The sequence below is a fragment of the Cheilinus undulatus genome, linkage group 11 (genome assembly GCF_018320785.1).
Source record: "Cheilinus undulatus linkage group 11, ASM1832078v1, whole genome shotgun sequence".
Classification (NCBI taxonomy): domain Eukaryota; kingdom Metazoa; phylum Chordata; class Actinopteri; order Labriformes; family Labridae; genus Cheilinus; species Cheilinus undulatus.
In genome coordinates this window covers 29,893,364-29,913,544 of record NC_054875.1, presented here as the reverse complement: position 1 = coordinate 29,913,544, position 20,181 = coordinate 29,893,364, and the positions used below count along the sequence as shown (strand labels likewise).

General features: G+C 37.9%; 2 protein-coding genes across 2 annotated transcripts in view; both read right to left on the bottom strand.

The window, feature by feature from the left end:
• Positions 1-46: 46 nt before the first annotated feature.
• On the bottom strand, positions 47-15,728 carry irf10 (interferon regulatory factor 10). The gene is made up of 8 exons (XM_041799666.1): positions 15,302-15,728; positions 7,470-7,665; positions 7,107-7,183; positions 6,719-6,776; positions 3,294-3,398; positions 2,798-3,184; positions 2,427-2,545; positions 47-559 (listed from the first exon to the last, which is right to left on the bottom strand). Exons 1-8 carry the CDS (start codon positions 15,470-15,472, stop codon positions 422-424), a joined length of 1,251 nt encoding a protein of 416 aa, XP_041655600.1. The 5' UTR covers positions 15,473-15,728; the 3' UTR covers positions 47-421.
• A 2,327-nt stretch (positions 15,729-18,055) lies between these two features.
• bmp7b (bone morphogenetic protein 7b) overlaps positions 18,056-20,181 on the bottom strand; it is a 38,978-nt gene continuing 36,852 nt past the window's right edge. Inside the window, exon 7 of the mRNA XM_041798436.1 lies at positions 18,056-19,928. Coding sequence (XP_041654370.1) covers positions 19,779-19,928 — 150 coding nt within the window. The 3' untranslated portion in view covers positions 18,056-19,778. The remainder of the gene's footprint in view (positions 19,929-20,181) is intronic.

Sequence of the window (20,181 nt, the reverse complement as noted above, 5' to 3'; positions counted from 1 at the left end):
CGCTAGAAATAAAGGAAAAAAAAGCTTTATAGATTTAATTGCAGTTGTCAATTTATTTTCTCCATGTGTTATCAATTGCCTACATGATAAATTTTTGAATGTGCTCGGTATTAGATTGGAGGATATTGTTGTACATTATAAGCATGTTATTAGCATGTTTTAAAGGTGCAAACAAGCCTTTTGCTCAAACAGGAACTTGCTCTTCTTGCTACATGGGAAACAGGAATAAACATCAATCTAAGGTAAAAAAGAGGGGATTAACTTTTACTAAAGCACTGCAATAAAAGCTAAACTGCAGCTTTATTCTTTAGGTGTTAAATATTAACATATTAGCTGACAAGTCCTTGTATCTTTTGCTCTGTTTTTAGATTTTCTTGTCAGGACAAAGACAAAAAAGAACTATCATTTCCTAAGTTGTTCGTCATTCCCCTGTTTCAGGACTGCTCTCCACACCTCTCCCATCTTCTCCCCGTGTGTCGGCACTAAGAGTAAGCTGTGTCTCCTTGATTTCTCCCAAGTTGAACCTCTTCAGCAACTCCGCAGCAAACAAGGGCACAACCTGGCCAATAGAACACAGTGAGGGGCAATCAGTATGCTCAGGAGGACCTCTGCTGGTACTTAAAGTTACTACGGATACACTACAACCATGAGGTCAATTCAGCACAGGAATTACAGTGCATTCAGAAAGTTTTCAGACCCCCCTCACGTTTTTCCAACTTTGTTATGTTGCAGCCTGATGCAACAGTTCAAGAAAATATCCTCATATCACTCAGTGCCCCATCATGACAAAGTTAAAACAAAATTTTAGATTTTTCTTGCAAATTTATTAAAAATGATTAAAACTGAAATATCACATTGGCCTAAGTATTCAGACCCTTTGCAAAAAAAAAAAAAAAAAAACTTGATGCATAGCTCAGGTTCCTCCCATTTCTCTTGATCTTTGCTGAGATGTTTCTACACCTTAATTGGAGTTCACCTGTGGTATATTAAAATATGAGTATGATTTGTAAAGGCACAATGTCTCTATAGAAGATCTCACAGCTGACAACGCATATCAGAGCACACACCAAGCCATGAGGTCTTTGGAACTGGCTGCAGAGCTCAGAGGCAGGATTATTGCAAGGCACAGATCTGGAGAAGGCTACAAAAACATTCTGCTGCACTAAAGGTTCTCAAGAGCACAGTGCCCTCCATAATTCTCAAATGAAAGAAGTCTGGCACAATCAGGACTCTTCAAAGAGCTGGTCCTCTGGCAAAACTGAGCAACTGGGGGAGAAGGGACTTAGTAAAGGAGGTGACCAAGAACCTGGTGGTCACTCTGACTGAAATCCTGTATGCAGATGGAACAAAGTTCCAGAAGGACAAACATTTCTGCGGCACACCACTGATCTGAGCTTAGCAGAATGGCTGGAACTTTGTTTCACTTTTTTTTCCTTTTATTTAATTAACCAGAAAAACCTCACTGTGATTAAAAAATCTCTTTTAATAGTCCTGGTTGTGCCAAACTTTCCATTTGAGAATTATGGAGGCCACTGTGCTCTTGGGAATTTTCAGTGCAACACAATTTTTAACACATAAGGTATGTGACATCATTATGACATCTTCAGTCATGAGATGTGACTAGTTTTCCACTTTGATAGAGTGAGCCTAAACACACTCATGTATATCTATAATTTTATTTCATGGCCTAAATTAAAAGTTTATCTCACTGGCCATAGGATTTCGGCTCTCAATAACTGTTTAACCTTGCAGTTTTCTCTTTTGACACAATCTCTCCCATTGACTGCTGTTCATTTTTATAGAACGTTTTTTCCCCAGACAGCGATGTGGCGGCAAAGTACCTGAATTGGTGACTCTTATCCATTCCCAGCTGTGAGGCCTTCTATGGAAGTGTGTGCCTTTCTAAATCATGTCCAATGGAACAGGTGGACTCTACTCAAGGTGTAGAAACATCTCAGCAAAGATCAAGAGAAATGGGAGGAACCTGAGCTAAATTTCAAGTGGTTTGCAAAGGGTCTGGATACTTATGTCAATGTGATACTAAAGTCTGTTTTTCATAAATTTGCTCAAATTTCTCAAGTTATTTTTCCAGTTTGCCATGATGGGATACTAAGTGTAGATTCATGAGAATAAAAATGATTTATTTCTACTGTTGCATTCAGGCTGAAACATAAAATTGAAAAAAGTGAAGTGGGTCTGAACATTTTCTTAATGCATTGTATTGGGTGCTTCAGAAAAATCAGTAGGTGCTGATATGATACTAGAGAATTATTTAAGGCAAAGCTCTTTTGCATGTCCGAATTTACATTTTGGATAAAGCATATTGCAATTGGAGCGACCCTCAAAACCACACTGTGAGAGTTATTTCTCCTTTCTCCTGCCATAAAAAAAAGGTTAACAATCAACAGGCATCTCTTTCCACCTACCTGAGCCATGATCAGTTTCCTGTTTTTAGGTACACCTGTGTCTGGATACTCTTCGCCAAAGCAGAGCTCAATCTCATATGAAGGTGTGGGCCCCTTCCCCTGTAAACAGCTCTGGAGTTCTGTTCACAAACATTTCATAGTGGGAAATTCAGATGTCAGATTATATAAAGTTATGGCCTCTGTGCAAAGACAAGAAGTGTATGATTTGTCTTTTTATTTATGCCAACTTAAAAAAAGCAACTGCCCCCTTCAGAAAAAAATCATCTTCTGTTGCAGCCACATTTACATTACTGATGGGGATCTAATCAAATCAAACACTTTCTACAAGATGTTTTAGTTTTATACCCTCAAAAATGTGATTCTTTCCTCACCATTTAGAAATGTGGGTGTATCAAGCAGTTTAAAGGTCTTTTCTCTCTCCAGTTTGTTTGGCCTGTCTGTGTGCGGGGCCGTTGGACCGCTCCAGTACACCCTGCCCTGGCAGAACCGCTTGATGAAGACCCCATCGGGAGCCACCCATAATAGCACCCCCCTCTCCAGATGACAAAGGAGGCGGTTCATTGCTTCAACCAAACAAGAGGGCAGGGATGCGGATGCCGGAGAGGGGAAGGAGAGCTGCTGCACGGTGCAGGGCCCGTAGATCTTCGCGTTTCCCACAGGGACGCTGCCCTGCAGGATGAAACACCCATCTGGGCTCCTGGTGGTCACTTTCATCACCCTCTGGCCGTGGTACAACAGAATTACCTGCATACGAAAGTCTGCACACAGCAGATGCAACGTCATTCAGAGGTCATACATAGAGTTAAAGGTGAGTGAAATATTCAGTTTGATTTTTATTTCTGTGCAAAGTCAAGCAGGTTTTCCTACCTGTTATTGGCAAAGAAGGGCCAAGGAAGTTTATTTGAGCAGAGACTTGATTTTGAGGTTTGTTTCTTGCAAGCTCACAATATAAGTGCTCCCTCATCAGTTCATCTACAGTAGAGTGGATATACAATGTGGTTAGTACGTTAACAATCCGCATAAGATTCTACAATTGTTGTTTGTGACCAGACTTTCCCTCTAAATCATTACTAACATGATTTACTAACATGATTTACTGAGATGTCAAGCCCAGTTAAAGTTGTAGACAGTCAAAAAGCATAACATTCAAGCATAACAGCAAACTGGAAAACAATCATTTAATAAAGTATATGTCAAAATTGGACAACGATAATAAAAACCTCCATAGATCAGATAGCACATCTACAAATGTATCTACTTCCAAATCCCCCAGCATCTTTTTAACTAGAATGGTCGTCTGAAGCGGCAGACCCATGCCTAAGCAGCGCCACCAAGGAACTCGCGCTCCCATTGATTACTATGGTGCTCAAAATTTGAAGTCCGAGAAAAAACGAACGGGTGCGCGGATCATCACCAAAATCTAATCAATTCTTCCCTGTCACTATCCCAATATTCCCTGAAAGTTTGGTGAAGATCCGCCTTTCCGTTCTCGAGTTATCTTGTACACATACAAACAAAGAAACAAACAATGGTACGGAACCCTTCACATAACCCCCTGCCGATTTCATCGGCGTGGGTAAAAATGTCCAATGACATCCAGTCATTCATCTGAGGTATTTTTGTAATTCCTTCCAGTTAAAGGGAGTAGCAAACTTAAAGGGCCTCTCAGGGCAGACCAGAAGAAAACATCCTGAGAACAGCTCAATGGCTTCTCTGACTTTGTAGGTAGGAAGATATGAAGGAAGAAGACCCTTGCAGAGAAGAGCATCCAGCATGTTCATGAAACAGTGATGGCGAAGGTTTTAGACTTAGTGATGAACCTCAGAGCTCCATGATACACCACGGTATCTGGACCATGTGTTTATGCTCTTCATTGTACTGTACTGTACTCTGAAGCACGGGGATTTGGGCTGGATGCTGTGTGTGTCTGGACTATGGTGTTTTGTTTTGTTTTGTTTTTTCTAAGCTACTGAAGCAGTCAGAAGGGCCATTATGAGAGAACTTCAGAGCCAACTCCTCAAAGTTGAAGCCTCTGCTGTTCTTGAATGGCACACGCTGTGAAAAGTATCATTTCTTAAAGCTCTGAGCACTATAAGATTGAAAGAAACATGAAGGCAGATTATTTTTGACTAGATGTTCACTGTTACGATTCTCCTCCATATCTCTAGTTTGAATTTGACCTTGAAATGTATGTTTGACTTTTTTTTTTAGACATCTGTACAAATATGTTTAAAAAAAGAACTCTGGCCATTTTTAACCTAGGCCCTTTTTCCTGTCCTTTTCAAGCTTGTCAACTGCTTTGTGATGAATCTCTTCAATTTTGCCAGGTTTATTTTCTCTTTTTTGATCTCAAGGTTCAAGGTTCTTTATTAGTACCCTAAAGGGTAAATTTGTTGTGCAGACAGGAGTACAGCGTCCAAGAGACAAACAACAACAACAACAACAACAATGGTTCACAATACAAGACACAATCCTCAAAATCCATTAAAAGCTGACATTAAAATGCCAAAACAAACATTGAAGATTAAAACCAAGTCATGATAAAGTGCTCTAGACCACATCCATTCTAAAATAATACTCTAAAAGTGCTTAAGTGCTTAAATAATACAAAATAATACAAATTCCTTTCTAGTTAAAGTGCATCATCTTGTGCTTATCTGGTTAAGAAGTGCAATAGCAGCAGGTACAAAAGTGTTCCTGTAGCGTTTTGTTCTCCCTTTAGGAGCAACAAAGCGACAACCTGAGTGAAGATGGCAGGTTCTACAGCTTAGACATTTGAACACAGCATGACTTTTGTTCTGTCTGTGTTTAAAACAAGTTTTAAATCATAAAAATTCTGCTGAGCAGTATACAAAGCCAGTTGTAGCTGAGTGAGAACTTGATCATATTAAGAATATGTGGTTAATATTAAGAATAAAAAAGAAGAGGCTCAAGAACTGACCCTCGAGGCACTCCTTTTGTTACTTTAAGAGAGACACTGCACACATTTGTCTGTCTGTTAGTGTCAAACCAAGAAACAGTTTGTTGGAACAAACATCTTTGAACAGTAGATTAAAAGGTCTGCACAATGCTGTTTGTTATGGATAAAATCATTGTAAACCTGAAGAGCAGCCAATGTTGTACTATGCCTTTTTCTAAAAACAGATTGAAAATCAAATAAAACCTTTGCAAAAAATTCTCTTCACTGATCACTGATGAGATATTCCAGGATTTTTTGCCAAGACACATAGTTTGGAGACAGGCCTGTAGTTCTTTAAAACAGTGGGGTCCCCCTCTTTGAACTGGGGAAGGACAAAGGCTGACTTCCATACAAGAGGAATAAAGGATGGGTGATAGAATCTGCTGCTATCTTTAAAAAGTATGGCTCCAATTTGTCAGGGCCTGCTGCTTTTGTGTTGTCCAAAAGCTTGAAGGCTTTGTGTAGACTTTGAAGATCCTGACTAGCAGACTGAACTGAAGAGGCACGGTGATTACAAGAAAGCCGAATTTGCATACAAAATTAGAAAAACTACCCAATTTTTTTTTCATTTGTTGCCACATTTTTGTCTTAACATTAACATTGCCAGAGTCAGAACTTAAAGATGGTAAGGAGTCTTAAAATGTATGAAGAAAGCCTTGAAATAAGTCTTAAAAAGTATTAATTTTAATGTCAGATTTTCTGTATACGCCCTGATTCATATACAAGCAACATGTATAAAACCTCAGAAGAAAGGTATGATGTGCAGAGTATTAAAGAAATAAGTCACGTACTAAAAGGTGAAGACAGAGCAAAATGCTCAAGTGGTACAATATGAAACAGTAGAGATAGTGCACTCGGGAGTGTTGCACTGTAGACCCAATAAGACGATTCTATTTCAGTTTCAATAATCAGTTTCATGCTTGTCTTGTGTATTTAACTCATTAAGGACAGACCCGCTCTCAGAGTAGCCAATAATGCCCCATATGAGATCTTGCGCGCTAATGACTTTGCCTAATTTTTTCTCTCATGTTTGATGAGGGGATAAAAAGCCACAGTTGAGAGAAGATCTTACTCGGTTTGGACCATGGCTCATTACGCAACCAATATGGGACTTAAAAACTGCCACACTGGAATTCAATTGATATATTTTCTTAGGTCAAATATATCATTTTATGTCAAACCAATTGGGTTTAATGTTGCTTTCTTGAAATATTTCAGGTAGATTACACCAACAATGCCTTAATCCTTAATTAATAAAGGGAAATAAAGGCCCTCTGACATCAATGACCACCATCAGTAGGAAAAAAACATTAATACATAAACCAGTTCTTACCAGTCAGTAGTTTTGCTTCTTCTTTTGTTGTTTGAAATGATTCATTTTGATGGTGAAGCTACAAAAGCACAAACCAATATCAGCAGTAAGAAGTTAAGAGCTAAAGAGTTGGTCAGTTACAACAATGTAAAGCTCTTTTAGATGTAAAAAACTTAGAAAAGTGCTTTAAGTAACACAAATCCATTAAAATAAATTTTACTTAACTTTATTTAAAACGCTATCGAAAATTACAGACCGGTAACTCATAAAAATAAAGTAAAAACATCATGAAAAACAACTTGTTGTCTCTGAGCATTATTTCGACAATTTAGTTTTATTTCAGAGTAGTTATTTAGATTTAGTTTGAAGGCTTAGTTTATTATATGTAAGGTCTCTTTTTATGGTGTACCTTTTTTTCCATGAAACCAGGGTGCCTTGGAGACCTCTTTGCTGAGATGTTCACTTCATCCTTTGTCAGCTGAGACTCTGAGAAGCAATAAGTGGGCACAAATATGAGAGTAAATAAAAGCCTCTCAGAAACTATCAAGTGAGAAAGGAGCCTAAACAAGGTCAGACAGCCTTTTTTATACTACATATAAAACCCACTGCACACCGTTTTACAGATTATAATTCAATATTTTGATCTTTTCAAGAATATTTTCATACCAGTTTTAGAACAGTTTGTCAGAGGAATGCAAAGCTGATGAAAATATTCAACAACTGTGAAAAAATCAGTAAGATTGGATGAAAAGAAGTTTGTCTTTGTTTTCACCTGCTGGCTTGGTTGGCCCTCCATCGGGAACAATAAGGTAGACTTTGTAAGGCTCAGTGATGTCCAGCTGGTTGCGTTCAGGGACTTCCTTAAAGTCTGAGCTCTTGTTTAGAGCACATCGAAGACGGGTCTTCCACATGGTTGGGTCGGCTCTGTCCCTCCCCTCTCTGTACTTTCCCTTGTACACAGCCCAGGCCTGAGTGTGAAGAAACATGATGTACTCAGCATAGTCATAAAAAAAGACATGGTTAAAAAAAAAATAATTTGAGGAGTTGTAAACCACTCCTGAAGAGCATATTTTAACAAGGATTCAGTTTTTAAAAAATCATTGATTAGTAGAGCCTTTTTTAAATTGGGGATCCTGGGATATAGGCTCAATGGTCACTTTATTAGGTACACCTGTTTAACTAAACATTAACACATACAGTGCTGTGAAGAACTCTTATGTTTAGACCAAAAACTGAGCCTGAAATAAGGTGTGTAATGTCGTGTAAGCCCGCCTGAGGGCACCATATGGGGGGAGGGAGGATTGACACAACCAAGGTCAGGCTCTGGATGTCTTTGCATGTCGCCAAGGGCATGGGGAAATAATCTGTTGAAGAAATAACAAAGTCTACACTTTTAAGGCGGATCAAGGGGTGGGTTTTGAGAATAAGCATGGCCAAGGGTACCATTTAGGTGGGTAGTAGGGTTGCCATGAGCACCTGGTCATGCTGTGAATGTCCCAAGGGCCCAAAAACCACCAGCAGGCTCTGGGAGTATCACCAGGGGGGAAAAGGCCTGAACAAAAAAAAAAAAAATGCCATTGAGACTGACCTCGGCTGCTGAGTTAAACACATGTGGGTCAGCATGTGCAAGCTTGACTGTGGCCACCTTTCCTTCCCTTTCCAGTTGTTGGTTATGGCACATTGGACCTGTAGTGAATCCTTAGCACCCTACATGCCTAAAACATATATATGCACATGACTGTATAGCTAAACAGCCAGTCACATGGCAGCAACCAGTGCAGTCAAGCATGTATACTAGCCCAGACGATCTTTTTAAGCTCAAATAGAGCATCAGAATGGGAAAGAAAGTTGATTTAAAGGTCACATATTTTACCCTTTTAAGACAAGTTTATATTGGTCTCAGAGGTCCCCAAAACATGTTTGTGAAGTCTCTTTTTAAAGAGTGTTTAAAAAGCCCTCTGTTTCAGCCCTGCTCAAAACAAGCTGTTTCTGCGTCTGTGGCTTTAAATGTTACTGAGATGTCTGACTCCACCCCTCTCAGGAAATGGATGTGGCTCTTATATTGTAAATAATTTATACAATGTTGTGATGCAGACTAGATCAGTATGTAGTAAAATGTTTCGGAATACTTTTAAGAATTATTTTATGGCTTTATTTTAATATGGAAGCACAATAATGTATTCTAAATTATGGAGAGGTGGGATTAAATAAGTTGATAGTATTTTTCAAATACATAATCTAATTCATTGATTTTTTTTTATCACTTAATGTATTTATTTGTAAGGTATAGTCATTTTTTTCCTTGAAATAAACACTTATCATTCTGTATGATATAGAGTAGGTGATTAACATGTTATTATTATTATTAATACCTAATACAGTAGCTAATGGATAGGCGTAAGACAAAGGGACTGTCTTCATTCAACTGAAACAGTCTTTGTTTACATCTTCCATGGCAAATGTTCTTACTGAGTGGTACATTTGATGGGTTAAATAACACTTCGGTTCAGTTTTATAAAAGCTTTCTCTTGATTCAGGCACCATAGCATATTACAGTTTTGTTTCTGACTCTCCCTTTCTCTTAGAGATCCTAGAGAGAGAAGTGGCCAACAAGGTGGGATGCACTCTTCAAAACAAAAGTGTATTTTAGGATTTCCAGTCACCACAGCACAGAGACAGCCTTGGCTGAATTAACAATTACCTTCCTTGTCCTTTAGTGCTGCATTTGACACAATGACCATCACATCCTGTTAAAGAGACTGGGACACTTAATTGGCATTAAAGGATCCACATCAAGCTGGTTATCCTATTTATCAGATCCATCTCAGTTTGCACACGTGAACGATGAATCCTCTGTGCGTCCCAAAGTCAGACATGGAGTTCCACAAGGTTTAGAGCTAGGACTGATTCTCTTTACCTTGGATATACTTTGTAGGGATTATAAACCGTAAAGGCTCTATAAATAATCGCTGTGCAGATGAGACCCAAACATACATATCACTGATGCCAGATGAAATCAATTTAACACAACTTTAAGGGCACAGACCTGGATGACTATTCCTAGCAACTACATAAATACAAAACTAAATCTACTGGGCTTGATAACAGATGTCTTGAGTTACAGCTACATTACAAAGCCTTTTCTTGGCCCCCAGCTCTGTTAGGAATTGTAGTCATCTTTAGTCAGATTCATCAACCCCCACTCAGACCACATTTTCCAGAATTGCATTGTTTCCCTATGTGACATTGCAAAACCAGTCAAATCATGCCTGAGAATGACAAAGCAAGACAAGCATGTGTAGTTGTTAAATCTGTACTGGATTTTTAAAATGCTAAGGGTGAACAAGTAAGTCTCTTAAGATCCCCCCCCCAACTCTGGTTGGGCTCCTTAACATTTAAAGAGATTATTTTACTCTATTAGACCTCAAGAATACTTCCAAAATGCTGGTTTGCTTGTTTTAGAAGTATCCAATATTAGTATGGGAGGCAGAGCCTTGTAAAATCAGACCTTCCACTTTTAAGACCAGGCTTAAAACCTCCATGTTTGCTTTTACTTGGGATATGTTCCAGCTTGCCTCGGATGGGAGGTTAGTCATCCTGCCATAGGCCAATTAAAGCAGATAGCCCCAGAGTTTTTGTACTCTCTTGTCTTCACGGTTCATGTTGATTCTCCATGCAGGTAAAATGCTGCTGTAAACTTTTAACAGATTTTCACCTCTATCATTACTTTATTGATAAGTCATGTTCCTATAACCATTATAATTGTCGATATAAACCCAGTTTAGATTATGAGCATATTTAATACCATACTTGTGATTCTCAAATTGCTGTCTGTATGTTGTTTATGAGGCACTCTTGAAATACTTGGAAATTTAAAATTAAGCCCTAGAATATTATTGGTAGACATCTCAATACTTTTTAACTTTTATCACAAAAATCACACCTATTTTACTAATTATGCCAGGAAAATGTCTATAAATTACTGAATTCTACCACTGGATCACTCTTGATTTTTTTTTAAACCTGTGAAACATAAACAACACAGAGTACTGTTATTCTACATTATAATGAGACATTGGTCAGAAAAATACTGTTAGTACGGTTGCTAGATGAGTTGGACATTTGTCTTACTACAGACAACATTTTACATCCCTAAACAGGCATATGTCCAAATAAAGGTCCTCCATTTTCCAAGCTACAATGCAAACAAAACCTATCACGACATTTAGCACAACTATTCACCTTTATAACATTTGGTTTTCATCATTTTATCATGGTTAGTTTTGATTTTAGGGACGTTTGGGACCAAAAGAGATGTAAAACTGCATTTAGCAAGTTCTGGAGGAAACAGGAAGTTTGAGTCGCCCTAGTCCACTGCTGACTGGTCAGATGATGTGATGTCACTCTCTGTGATACTGACTGATCCCCAGTGATAGGCTGAGGAAAATCATTCTGGTTCTACTGAGAGATGGGGGAGGCCACGAAGGAAGTCAACCAAAGTGACCATATATGGGGCCTTGCCCCATAAAGGGTTAAAGATTTTTTATTAATTTATGGTTTTGGCGGATGTTGCCAGTACACATTAAAAGCAGAGTGGTTGAGTTACATATCTTTAGATTAGCATCATTTCATATATTTTCTAATCCATTGTTGTTTGAACTAAAAGTCCTTATTAGCATTATTTAGATCAATCATTAGCTCACTGTCAAGTTTTTGACTGTGATGTCAGGAAAATTTGATACTGTCTTTAAGTACCATTACTTGAAGGTGAGATTAATTTACTTGTTGAAATTAGAAATTTTTAATAAAGACTAAAAACTCCTCAATAAATCAAACAAGCAGAAAATAGTCAACACAGAGTGTGAATAGTCTTTTGAGCCCATTTAGTTTTATCCATTAACTCAAGGCTGTCTGCTGTCTGAGGACTGTGAAGAGACACACTAAGACAGTCAACTCTGGCACAACACTCTTAACAAAAAGACAGAGACTGATTTGAATCTTCCAGAGAGAAAAACTGAACGGTTTCACTCTGGGCACAGTAAACAACACTCTGGCGACAAATGATTGCAACACATAGAGGTAAATTATCATTAATGATTTAGCTTTATCAATTTCCCCCTTTTTTATGAAGGGGGAAATATATATGAAATATATGAAAGCTACGGAAGCCCTGAATGGACATGTCATATGTCATATTCTACTTAGCTTTCCTGTTAAAAGAAGCAAGTTTGTGTTGTTTACTCAAGATATTAACTCATTTACAGTATGTAGGGATGCACCACATTGAAGTTTACTAATATCTAGACATTCATTTTAGCTGATACTGATATTAATAATGATACATAAATGTAGTTCAGACCTCAAACTTCACTCCTTTAAACTCAGTATAAAGTTTAAATAATTAGGATGAGCAAAAAAAAAAAAAAAAAAAAAAAAAAAAAGACTTCAGCTGATGTAGGCCTGTTGGTCCTGCCTAAAACACCACAAACTTATTTGCACATACAGCCAATATGTCAGTTGTAAATGTTGGCACTAGTTTTACAATCTGCTGATAATTAATCTTCTATACTTACAGTGCTTAACAAATTTATTAGACCACCTGTCTCAGAGAGCATCCCGCATCATGAAGTGCTTTAATGCAGACTCTTTCATTTTCAGTGAGCCCTTCACGTTTTACCATTTTGAACAGGAATGAGGGATTTCAAACTGAATTCACCCAAATTTGAGCCGGCTCACTGGGCTGCTCTGAGAAGTCAGAAGTTAATCAAGCATAACTTTCAACCACTAAAACTCATTTTTCTCTTCAGGAATGCAAGTAAATAACTATAATATGACATATTAATCAAGAAATAATAATGTGCTTTACTATTTTTTCAGTTTTTTTTGTAAATCAGTACATTTGAAAATTCATGGATAACAAAATTAATTATATTTTAGCAATTAAAGTATCATTTGGGTTAAAGAGCTTCTACATATTGGTGTATTAACCACTACAGAAACATAAAAAATGATTTTGGTTTTACCAATTTTTACCAATCCTGTTAATTTAGGGCAGCTGTGGCATAAACCTTACTTTAGGTGGTGGTCTAATAAATCTGTTAAGTACTGTATATCTTCTGATACCAATGTTATTCCAGTAACCAAGGCCGCCCCCAAGGTGGGATAAAGGGGGGAGCTTTCTGGTGCCCAGCCAAATGTGGAGGTCAGCAAAATCATGGTCAACTGTAAATTTGGGGAACAAAAACGCAGTGAAAGAAGCAAAAATGGGTTACAAAATGGCAAAAAGGGTCAGAAAAAAGGGCAGAACTGGCAAAAATGGATTAAAGGTGTCAAAAATGGATAAAAACTGGCAAATACGGGTTAAGAGTGGACAAAAAGTGGCAAAAAATGACAGCTTAAGTGGTGAAAAGGGGTGGAAAAGAGGAAAAAGTAAGTCAATATTGTCAAAAATGGGGTAAAGTGGCAAACATTGTTAAAAATGGTTAAAAGTGGTTAAAGGAGGCATACTGGTGAAAGGTCGGAAACAAAGGTTAAAAGAGGCAAAGATGGGCTAAAAGTGGCTAAAAATAATTAAAAGAAGCAACAATGGGTCAAATGTAGCAAAATAGGAAGAAACAGTGGACAGCGAGGAAAAAGTGTCATGAATGATAAAAGAATCCAGCTGCAAAGTGAAATAACTGTTAGCTAGGATGCTAGCACCAATGTTACTGATCCAGCACACATGAAATGACATCATCAATAAATCACGACTGGGGAGGGGCCTTTCCCTGGAGTTTTCAGGGGCCCAGCCTGTGGGCAGTCCTGCCAATAATAACAGGAGTAATCTTGGGATAATAATGCTGATTTTCCTGTGGAGGCCACGAAGGAAGTCAACCAAAGTGACCATATATGGGGCCTTGCCCCATAAAGGGTTAAAGATTTTTATTAGTTTATGGTTTTGGCGGATGTTGCCAGTACACATTAAAAGCAGAGTGGTTGAGTTACATATCTTTAGATTAGCATTGTTTCATATATTTTCTAATCCATTGTTGGTTGAACTAAAAGTCCTTATTAGCATTATTTAGATCAATCATTAGCTCACTGTCAAGTTTTTGACTGTGATGTCAGGAAAATTTGATACTTACTTTAAGCACCATTACATGAAGGTGAGATTAATTTATTTGTTGGAATTAGAAATTTTTAATAAAGACTAAAAACTCCTCAATAAATCAAACAAGCGGAAAATGGCCAACACAGAATGTGAATAGTCTTTTGAGCCCATTTAGTTTTATCCATTAACTCAAGGCTGTCTGCTGTCTGAGGACTGTGAAGAGACACACTAAGACAGTCAACTCTGGCACAACACTCTTAACAAAAAGACAGAGACTGATTTGAATCTTCCAGAGAGAAAAACTGAACGGTTTCACTCTGGGCACAGTAAACAACACTCTGGCGACAAATGATTGCAACACATAGAGGTAAATTATCATTAATGATTTAGCTGAAAAAAAAGTTAATTTCAGTATTTTTCACAATATTTAGAGGGGATAAGTCATTAAACAAGCTTAATCATTTTGGAACAATGACCTGAATAGGTAGCAATCCTAAAAAAAACAACTGAAATTGCCTATTACCAATGAAAAAAAGTAAAATTAAAGGGATAGACAGATGTCTGGTCAGTGTATTTTATGGCCAACTGATTTTTTTTTTTTTTTTTTTTTTTTGAAATGAGAAACCCAAAATCAAGAAACAAGCTGTGTCCCAATTACTGTTGATAAATCCAAAAACAAAACATGGGGAATAAAAAAGCCCTTTGCCTGGGCAGTCCATACTAAATTGGGACTCAGTAATGGAGAACAAACAACAAGCTTTTATTTGGTTTGTTTTCTTTTATTCTGTTTCGAGAACTGTGACTGTGTTAACTGGTTTTGTGGTGTTTCCGACTTTGTAATTTTATACTAGACATAGACTTTTGTAGAATATAAATTTGTTTTGACATTTCTGAAAGTCATTAGCTAAGGTAAATTTGTTTTAGTATGTAAAAATTTTGTATGTGAATTTTGCACTTCCAAGCCACCGTAATCTTTTGAGTCCCAGTTTAATCTGAACAGCCTCAAAAGGCCAAGGGTGTGCTTTTCCATGTTTGGTTTTCCTATCATCAAACAGTCATTAGGAAATTGCTTGTTTCTTGAGTTTGTATTATTCATTTCAAACAAAAAGATTTGTTAGCTGTAAATTACACTGACCATGTCTTCTTAAAGCAGACACATTGGTCACGTGATATTGAGTAAAAGGAAATTTAAGTGACGTTTTATCCCTTTTGTATTTTATATAGGCCTGCTAGATTAAATTGTATAAATTATATAAAATTACATACGTTATTTTAAAAGAAAATTGAGTTTAGAAAATAAGTAAGTGTATCAGTATATCTAGTTATCTTATCAGGCTACATAAAAATAGCTTAATAAAAGTTAATGATAACAATGTTGGATAAAACCAGCTGACTTCACATTTTGATGCATGGATTTCTTTCCCACTTAAACTTGAAAACATTCCGTTAAATCCCATTGTGCATTATAAGAAGCTGTAGATGACTAAAAAAGGCAAAGAATGAAAAGTGCAGACCTTAAAGAGAGCTGCATCCGTGGTCTGTTTGTAGTCTTTCTTGGCTGCGTGCTTCCACGGAATCCTGAACATTGTTCTGTCTTCATCCTCCCAGCACAGTCCTTCATATTTGCCACTCTCTATCTGGGCTATCAGCCATTCTTTCATGTGCATCTTAGCTCCTGGTTCCATCTCTCAACACACAAGTTTGTCAAACAGGAATACAACTTCTCCGTCAAACGTCAGGAGACACATGTGCACAGAGGGCACGAATGCATTAATCACGTCGTCCACTTCACTTAAAATACCAATATTTCATTTTAATCTAGCGTTTGAAGTGCTTTAAATCCTAATAATAACCAAATCCATATATTTATACCTAAAATTCTCGTTCAAATCCTAGAAGACGGAGATAGACAGACCTACACTCAAATGCAGAAGTTCTCCCTAAAATAAAGTGCGCTCTTCGTAGCGAAAGCGAAAGTTGTAAGCTTCTCTCATGCTTTCGGTTTCCTCCTCTCTCTGAGATGCAGCGAAAGTTTAGTTTAATCATTTCCCAGTAAGGCATGAAGGAAGGTGACACCAGGGAACATATCTGGAAAACAAGTCAGATACACTTTTGACGTAAAGTAGGCGTAATTGCAAATGTCACATTAGATACCCTTTTAATAATAATAATATGTGGTTTCACCCTGAAAAATTCTATAACACAGACCACAAACTCAACTCCTTAACTTTCATTTAACTGGTAGAGAAAATGAAAACAATAGCAATGACATAAGTAGGTCGAATAAGCAGGTAACTTTGCCTGTATAAACGTTACTGAAATTAAGGAACAGATTCTTAATTGGGGAATTCCCCTTTAATTAGCTGCTACAGAGATCCGCACGTGGGAAGCATGATAGAGGCTTGCTCTAACACAAACACACCTACACTAACACAGAGGTATAACCACGCTGGTGGGAATCATAACGAAACGTACGTGTGAAAACGAAAGTATGTGGGTGTGAAGGGCCTTTTTGCTCATAGACTCCTCCTCACTATGGTTATGATGCTGACTGAATATGTTTTTCTCTTCAGGTCAGATCAAGAAACTGAGGGAAAGGGCGAGAAATCCAAAGTTCAGATCAATAAATCTGATCTAAGCCTATAAAAACAGCTCTGAGGATGATATAACGAAGTGTGCGGGGAGACGTTGTAGTTGGCGGATTTCTCCAGGAGAGGGCAGTGTAAACCAGTCTTACTGCCTATTAAAAGCAATAGTTCCTATCTGCAAGTGCAAGCAGGGAATCCTTCAAGATGTACAGTATGAGCTATACATAATGAAGGGAGAGGATCCAAAATGTCTCCCCTATAACACACAAACACACACATTTATTTATTATTCTGGGGGTCTTAGGAAAGAGAAGAGCTGATTGGTCAAACGTCGGTTGCATACTGAAGCTTCTGGTTTCTGTGAGAATTTCTCAAATGCATTTGTTTGCTGATACTGGAAACTGGTGTGGCACAAAACCTGTCTCAAAAAGTTAGAGCTATAATGTGTAGAAGTTTTGCATTGGAATGTCTATATTAGTTTTAAGATAGCTAATTCTATGTTATATATATTTTAGTTAATTTTTTACATTACCTCAAATATGTCCAACAGTCTTCAAAAGCAGCTACATTTTTAATTTTGTATTGAAATGTTTACATATTTAGAAAAAGACAGGCCAAAACAGACATCCCCTGCTTGTTTGTCTAACAGTACTTTTTTAAAACACATAGATTAGGTCGTGTGTAAAAACCCCTCAATGCAGTTCTTTAAGCATTTACATACACAATACTTGGCTTGTACCATTGTAAAAGAGTGTTTTTTTTAATTATGAAACTACATTTATTAAAGAAAAAATAGGTTTAGGAAATTTATTGTAAGTTTCGAGGAGAGTTATAGTTCAAATATTTATCTTTTTTGCTTTGCTTATATTTAGGTTTTTGCCGGCCTTCTTGGGACCTCTTAGGCAGCTGTACAAAAGTACTAAAAACAGTGATAGGTAGTATACATTTGATTTGCAGTGGCTGTATTTGATTGTAAGTTTAGAAATGTTAGAATAATCTTTATACAAGTACAATCTAAATAAAATGATAACCCTAACGAAGATGTTACCATTGAAATTAAAGACCTTGTCTCTTAAAGACTTCCATTGATAATAGACTGTATGAAAGTGTTATATCCAGTTGCACTATGCCACTTCTATATTCTCACATGTCACAGGAAAAATAATGAAAACAGTGAACAGCTTCTTAGTTGACAGGAAAAGAGAACCACCCACTTAAGAAGCAGCGTTTTCCCACAATCCCCTTCATTTTATGTGCACTCTGCTGTTCTTACTGTAAAACGTCAAAGTCAATCCCAAGCAAGGCTTTTTATTTATAGAAAAAACTTCATCACACGTGAACTCAATGTGCCTCACTTTAAATTGCATGTGAAAACATCCACCCACCCTCTGTCAGAAAAAAAAACCCACATCCACCTCTCAGGCGTAGACCACATACACACACGGGCACAAACTTGCATCATAAGCCTGAGAAAACGGAAACTTTTCACTTTGCTTTAGAACACGGAAACACCTCTCAGACTGATCTTAGGTCAGCAGGTGGAGGATGAAGCTACAATCCGAGCTAATATTTGTGCAGGCGCGTGTCAAAAAGTGCAGCATGTGTCCTCCTTCAACCTCAGATTTAATCCCATCATTCATCCAGATTCAACACACACCTCGAGGTGCTTTTGTTGCTTTTCTCCCAGTTTATTGTTGTACCAGTTCAGCAGTCAAACATGGTTGAGACATCGGAGCACACAGCAGAACATCTGAGCCAGCTCCCAATAAATAGACCTTTTAAATATGACAGATTGTATTACAGCAGCGGAATATGAACCTGAAAATGTCATGCTCGTAGGACAAGAATTTCCCTCTCTGACACTTCAGCTGATTGTTGCTGTGAAAATGAGCTACAGGAATATGTAACAGTTTCGACTGATGAAATGTGGAGACATCCACGGGTCCAGGTTGTCATAAATTGCCTCCCACCATCAGTGCACACGTGAGGCAGCGGGGCGCATCGACTTTAACCTCAGCGGTCGAGTCAAATCAGCTTCCTGTCAACTTTGTGTGTGAACGAAAAAAGGCAAACCCAACTAACAGTCCAGGAAATAAATACACTTCTTACTTGTTTGAAAAATTATATACACAGTATTTTACATATTTAAAAAATCAGAACATCCACCTGGGTCTCTCTGTTATATATAAAACGAAATCTACAGAATTAACTACAATAACACTTAAGGAAATAAACAAAAGCTTGTTGACTGTGAATGAATATACAGTACAATCACTGATTTTATTGTCTTGTATACACAGTAGAAAGCACAAATGTACCCACGCATCAGGGCCACTGCAAGGGGGAAAAAGCTTCTATGAGAAGTTTCAGCTTGATGTGAAACACTTGTTCTGCACATTTTCAGGTGCTGGGCAGGTGTCAGACGTGGTATTCTAAAACCTTGGTTCTCACTGGTTGGTTGGGACCCAAAAGTGGATCACAGATGTGTGCCGAGAAAATTTTTTTTTGAAAAAGTCTATGATGTGCTTTTATTTTGAAGGATTTGTATCATAAAAATCTGCTCTCGGATGCTGTGTCTGTTGTTGGAACCAGGCTCACCTGGGAAAGCTACATCTCTCTCAACAGTCAAAAACTCTGACATCCTTATTATGGAAAATTTATCTTCCTGCTCTAGTTGATCTGTCCAGCCCAGGATCAGATACTGACCTCATTCTGATGCAATTTGAAGAAACAGACCGTGCTGTTTTTCAAGTTCTGGCATCAAGGGAAGATGGACTGGTGGATTGAAATTCAGAGCAAGCTAGAAATGTAGCTTTTGTGTTAAAACACCAACTTTTTTTCCGAAATTGCTTTACACAAACCTTGAGGTGAAACTACACGTCTTCCAAAGTCCTCCTAGGCTGCCTCACTTTTACTGCTTTTACTGTTGATGCATTCACAAATAAGACAAGTATAAGCTTGCTGGTCTGCTTTCTCCAATCTGTATGTTTGGAGTCAGCTATTGAAAAGGAAAATGCTGCATCATGCCTGTATTTCTGAGGCTTCACTTACACATTTTGGTATTCAATCTGTGATTCTATAAATTTCCCAGTAAAATCTAGTCACTCTTCCTCATCATTTGCTCCTTACAAAGGCCCTGATGCTCGCTGTACAAACTTTAGCATGTGTGCGCTTTTCCTTGTGCACATTTGTGCACTTGTTATGAGTTCCTCAACTTTGTGTTTACTTTAGGATATCCTTGACAATGAACTGAGAGTTTGCTCCACACTTGAACTCTCCGACTGTACATTAAATACACGTGCAAGAGCAATCCATCTCAATGTGTCAAACGGAGCCTGATGGCGAGTAGAAGCCCTCTCTACTCATGTGTGTTTGCATATCTGTGTGTGAAGATGCTGACAGTCTAGTGGCAGCCACAGGCTCTGACCACCATGTTGCGGTATTTTTTGAGGATGACGTTGGAGCTGTCATCGAAGTAGAGCACGGAGATGGCGTGGAGCTGTGTAGGGGCGCAGCAAGGCTTAGGAACCGTGTCCGGGTTAATGAAATGAACCTGTGAAGAGAAAGGGGGATTTAAAAAAAAGCTTCACAGTGTGCTGAAATGCTGACAAATGGTTGAAAAAGATCACACAGAGAGAAAAATACAGCAGCAGAATGTGCCAAATCTCTGATGACAGTTTACTCTAAGATACAATCTGAGCCTAAATACAGAAGTTCCAACAACAGCTTCATTGCCCTGACAGTTGATGAGATGATTAGACTGTTAACATGACTGCTGGGGTTTTTGTTCCCTGCTTTCATGGTTA

Bases quoted from the DNA above. Each gene is read 5' to 3' on its own strand.
- irf10 (XM_041799666.1), bottom strand. From the start codon at position 15,472: ATGGAACCAGGAGCTAAGATGCACATGAAAGAATGGCTGATAGCCCAG. The intron at 6,777-7,106 runs GTACACCATAAA...GTGCTTTTGTAG, and splicing joins CTGGTTTCATGGAAAAAAAG to CTTCACCATCAAAATGAATC. The intron at 3,185-3,293 runs GTAGGAAAACCT...TGCTGTGTGCAG, and splicing joins CCCTTCTTTGCCAATAACAG to ACTTTCGTATGCAGGTAATT.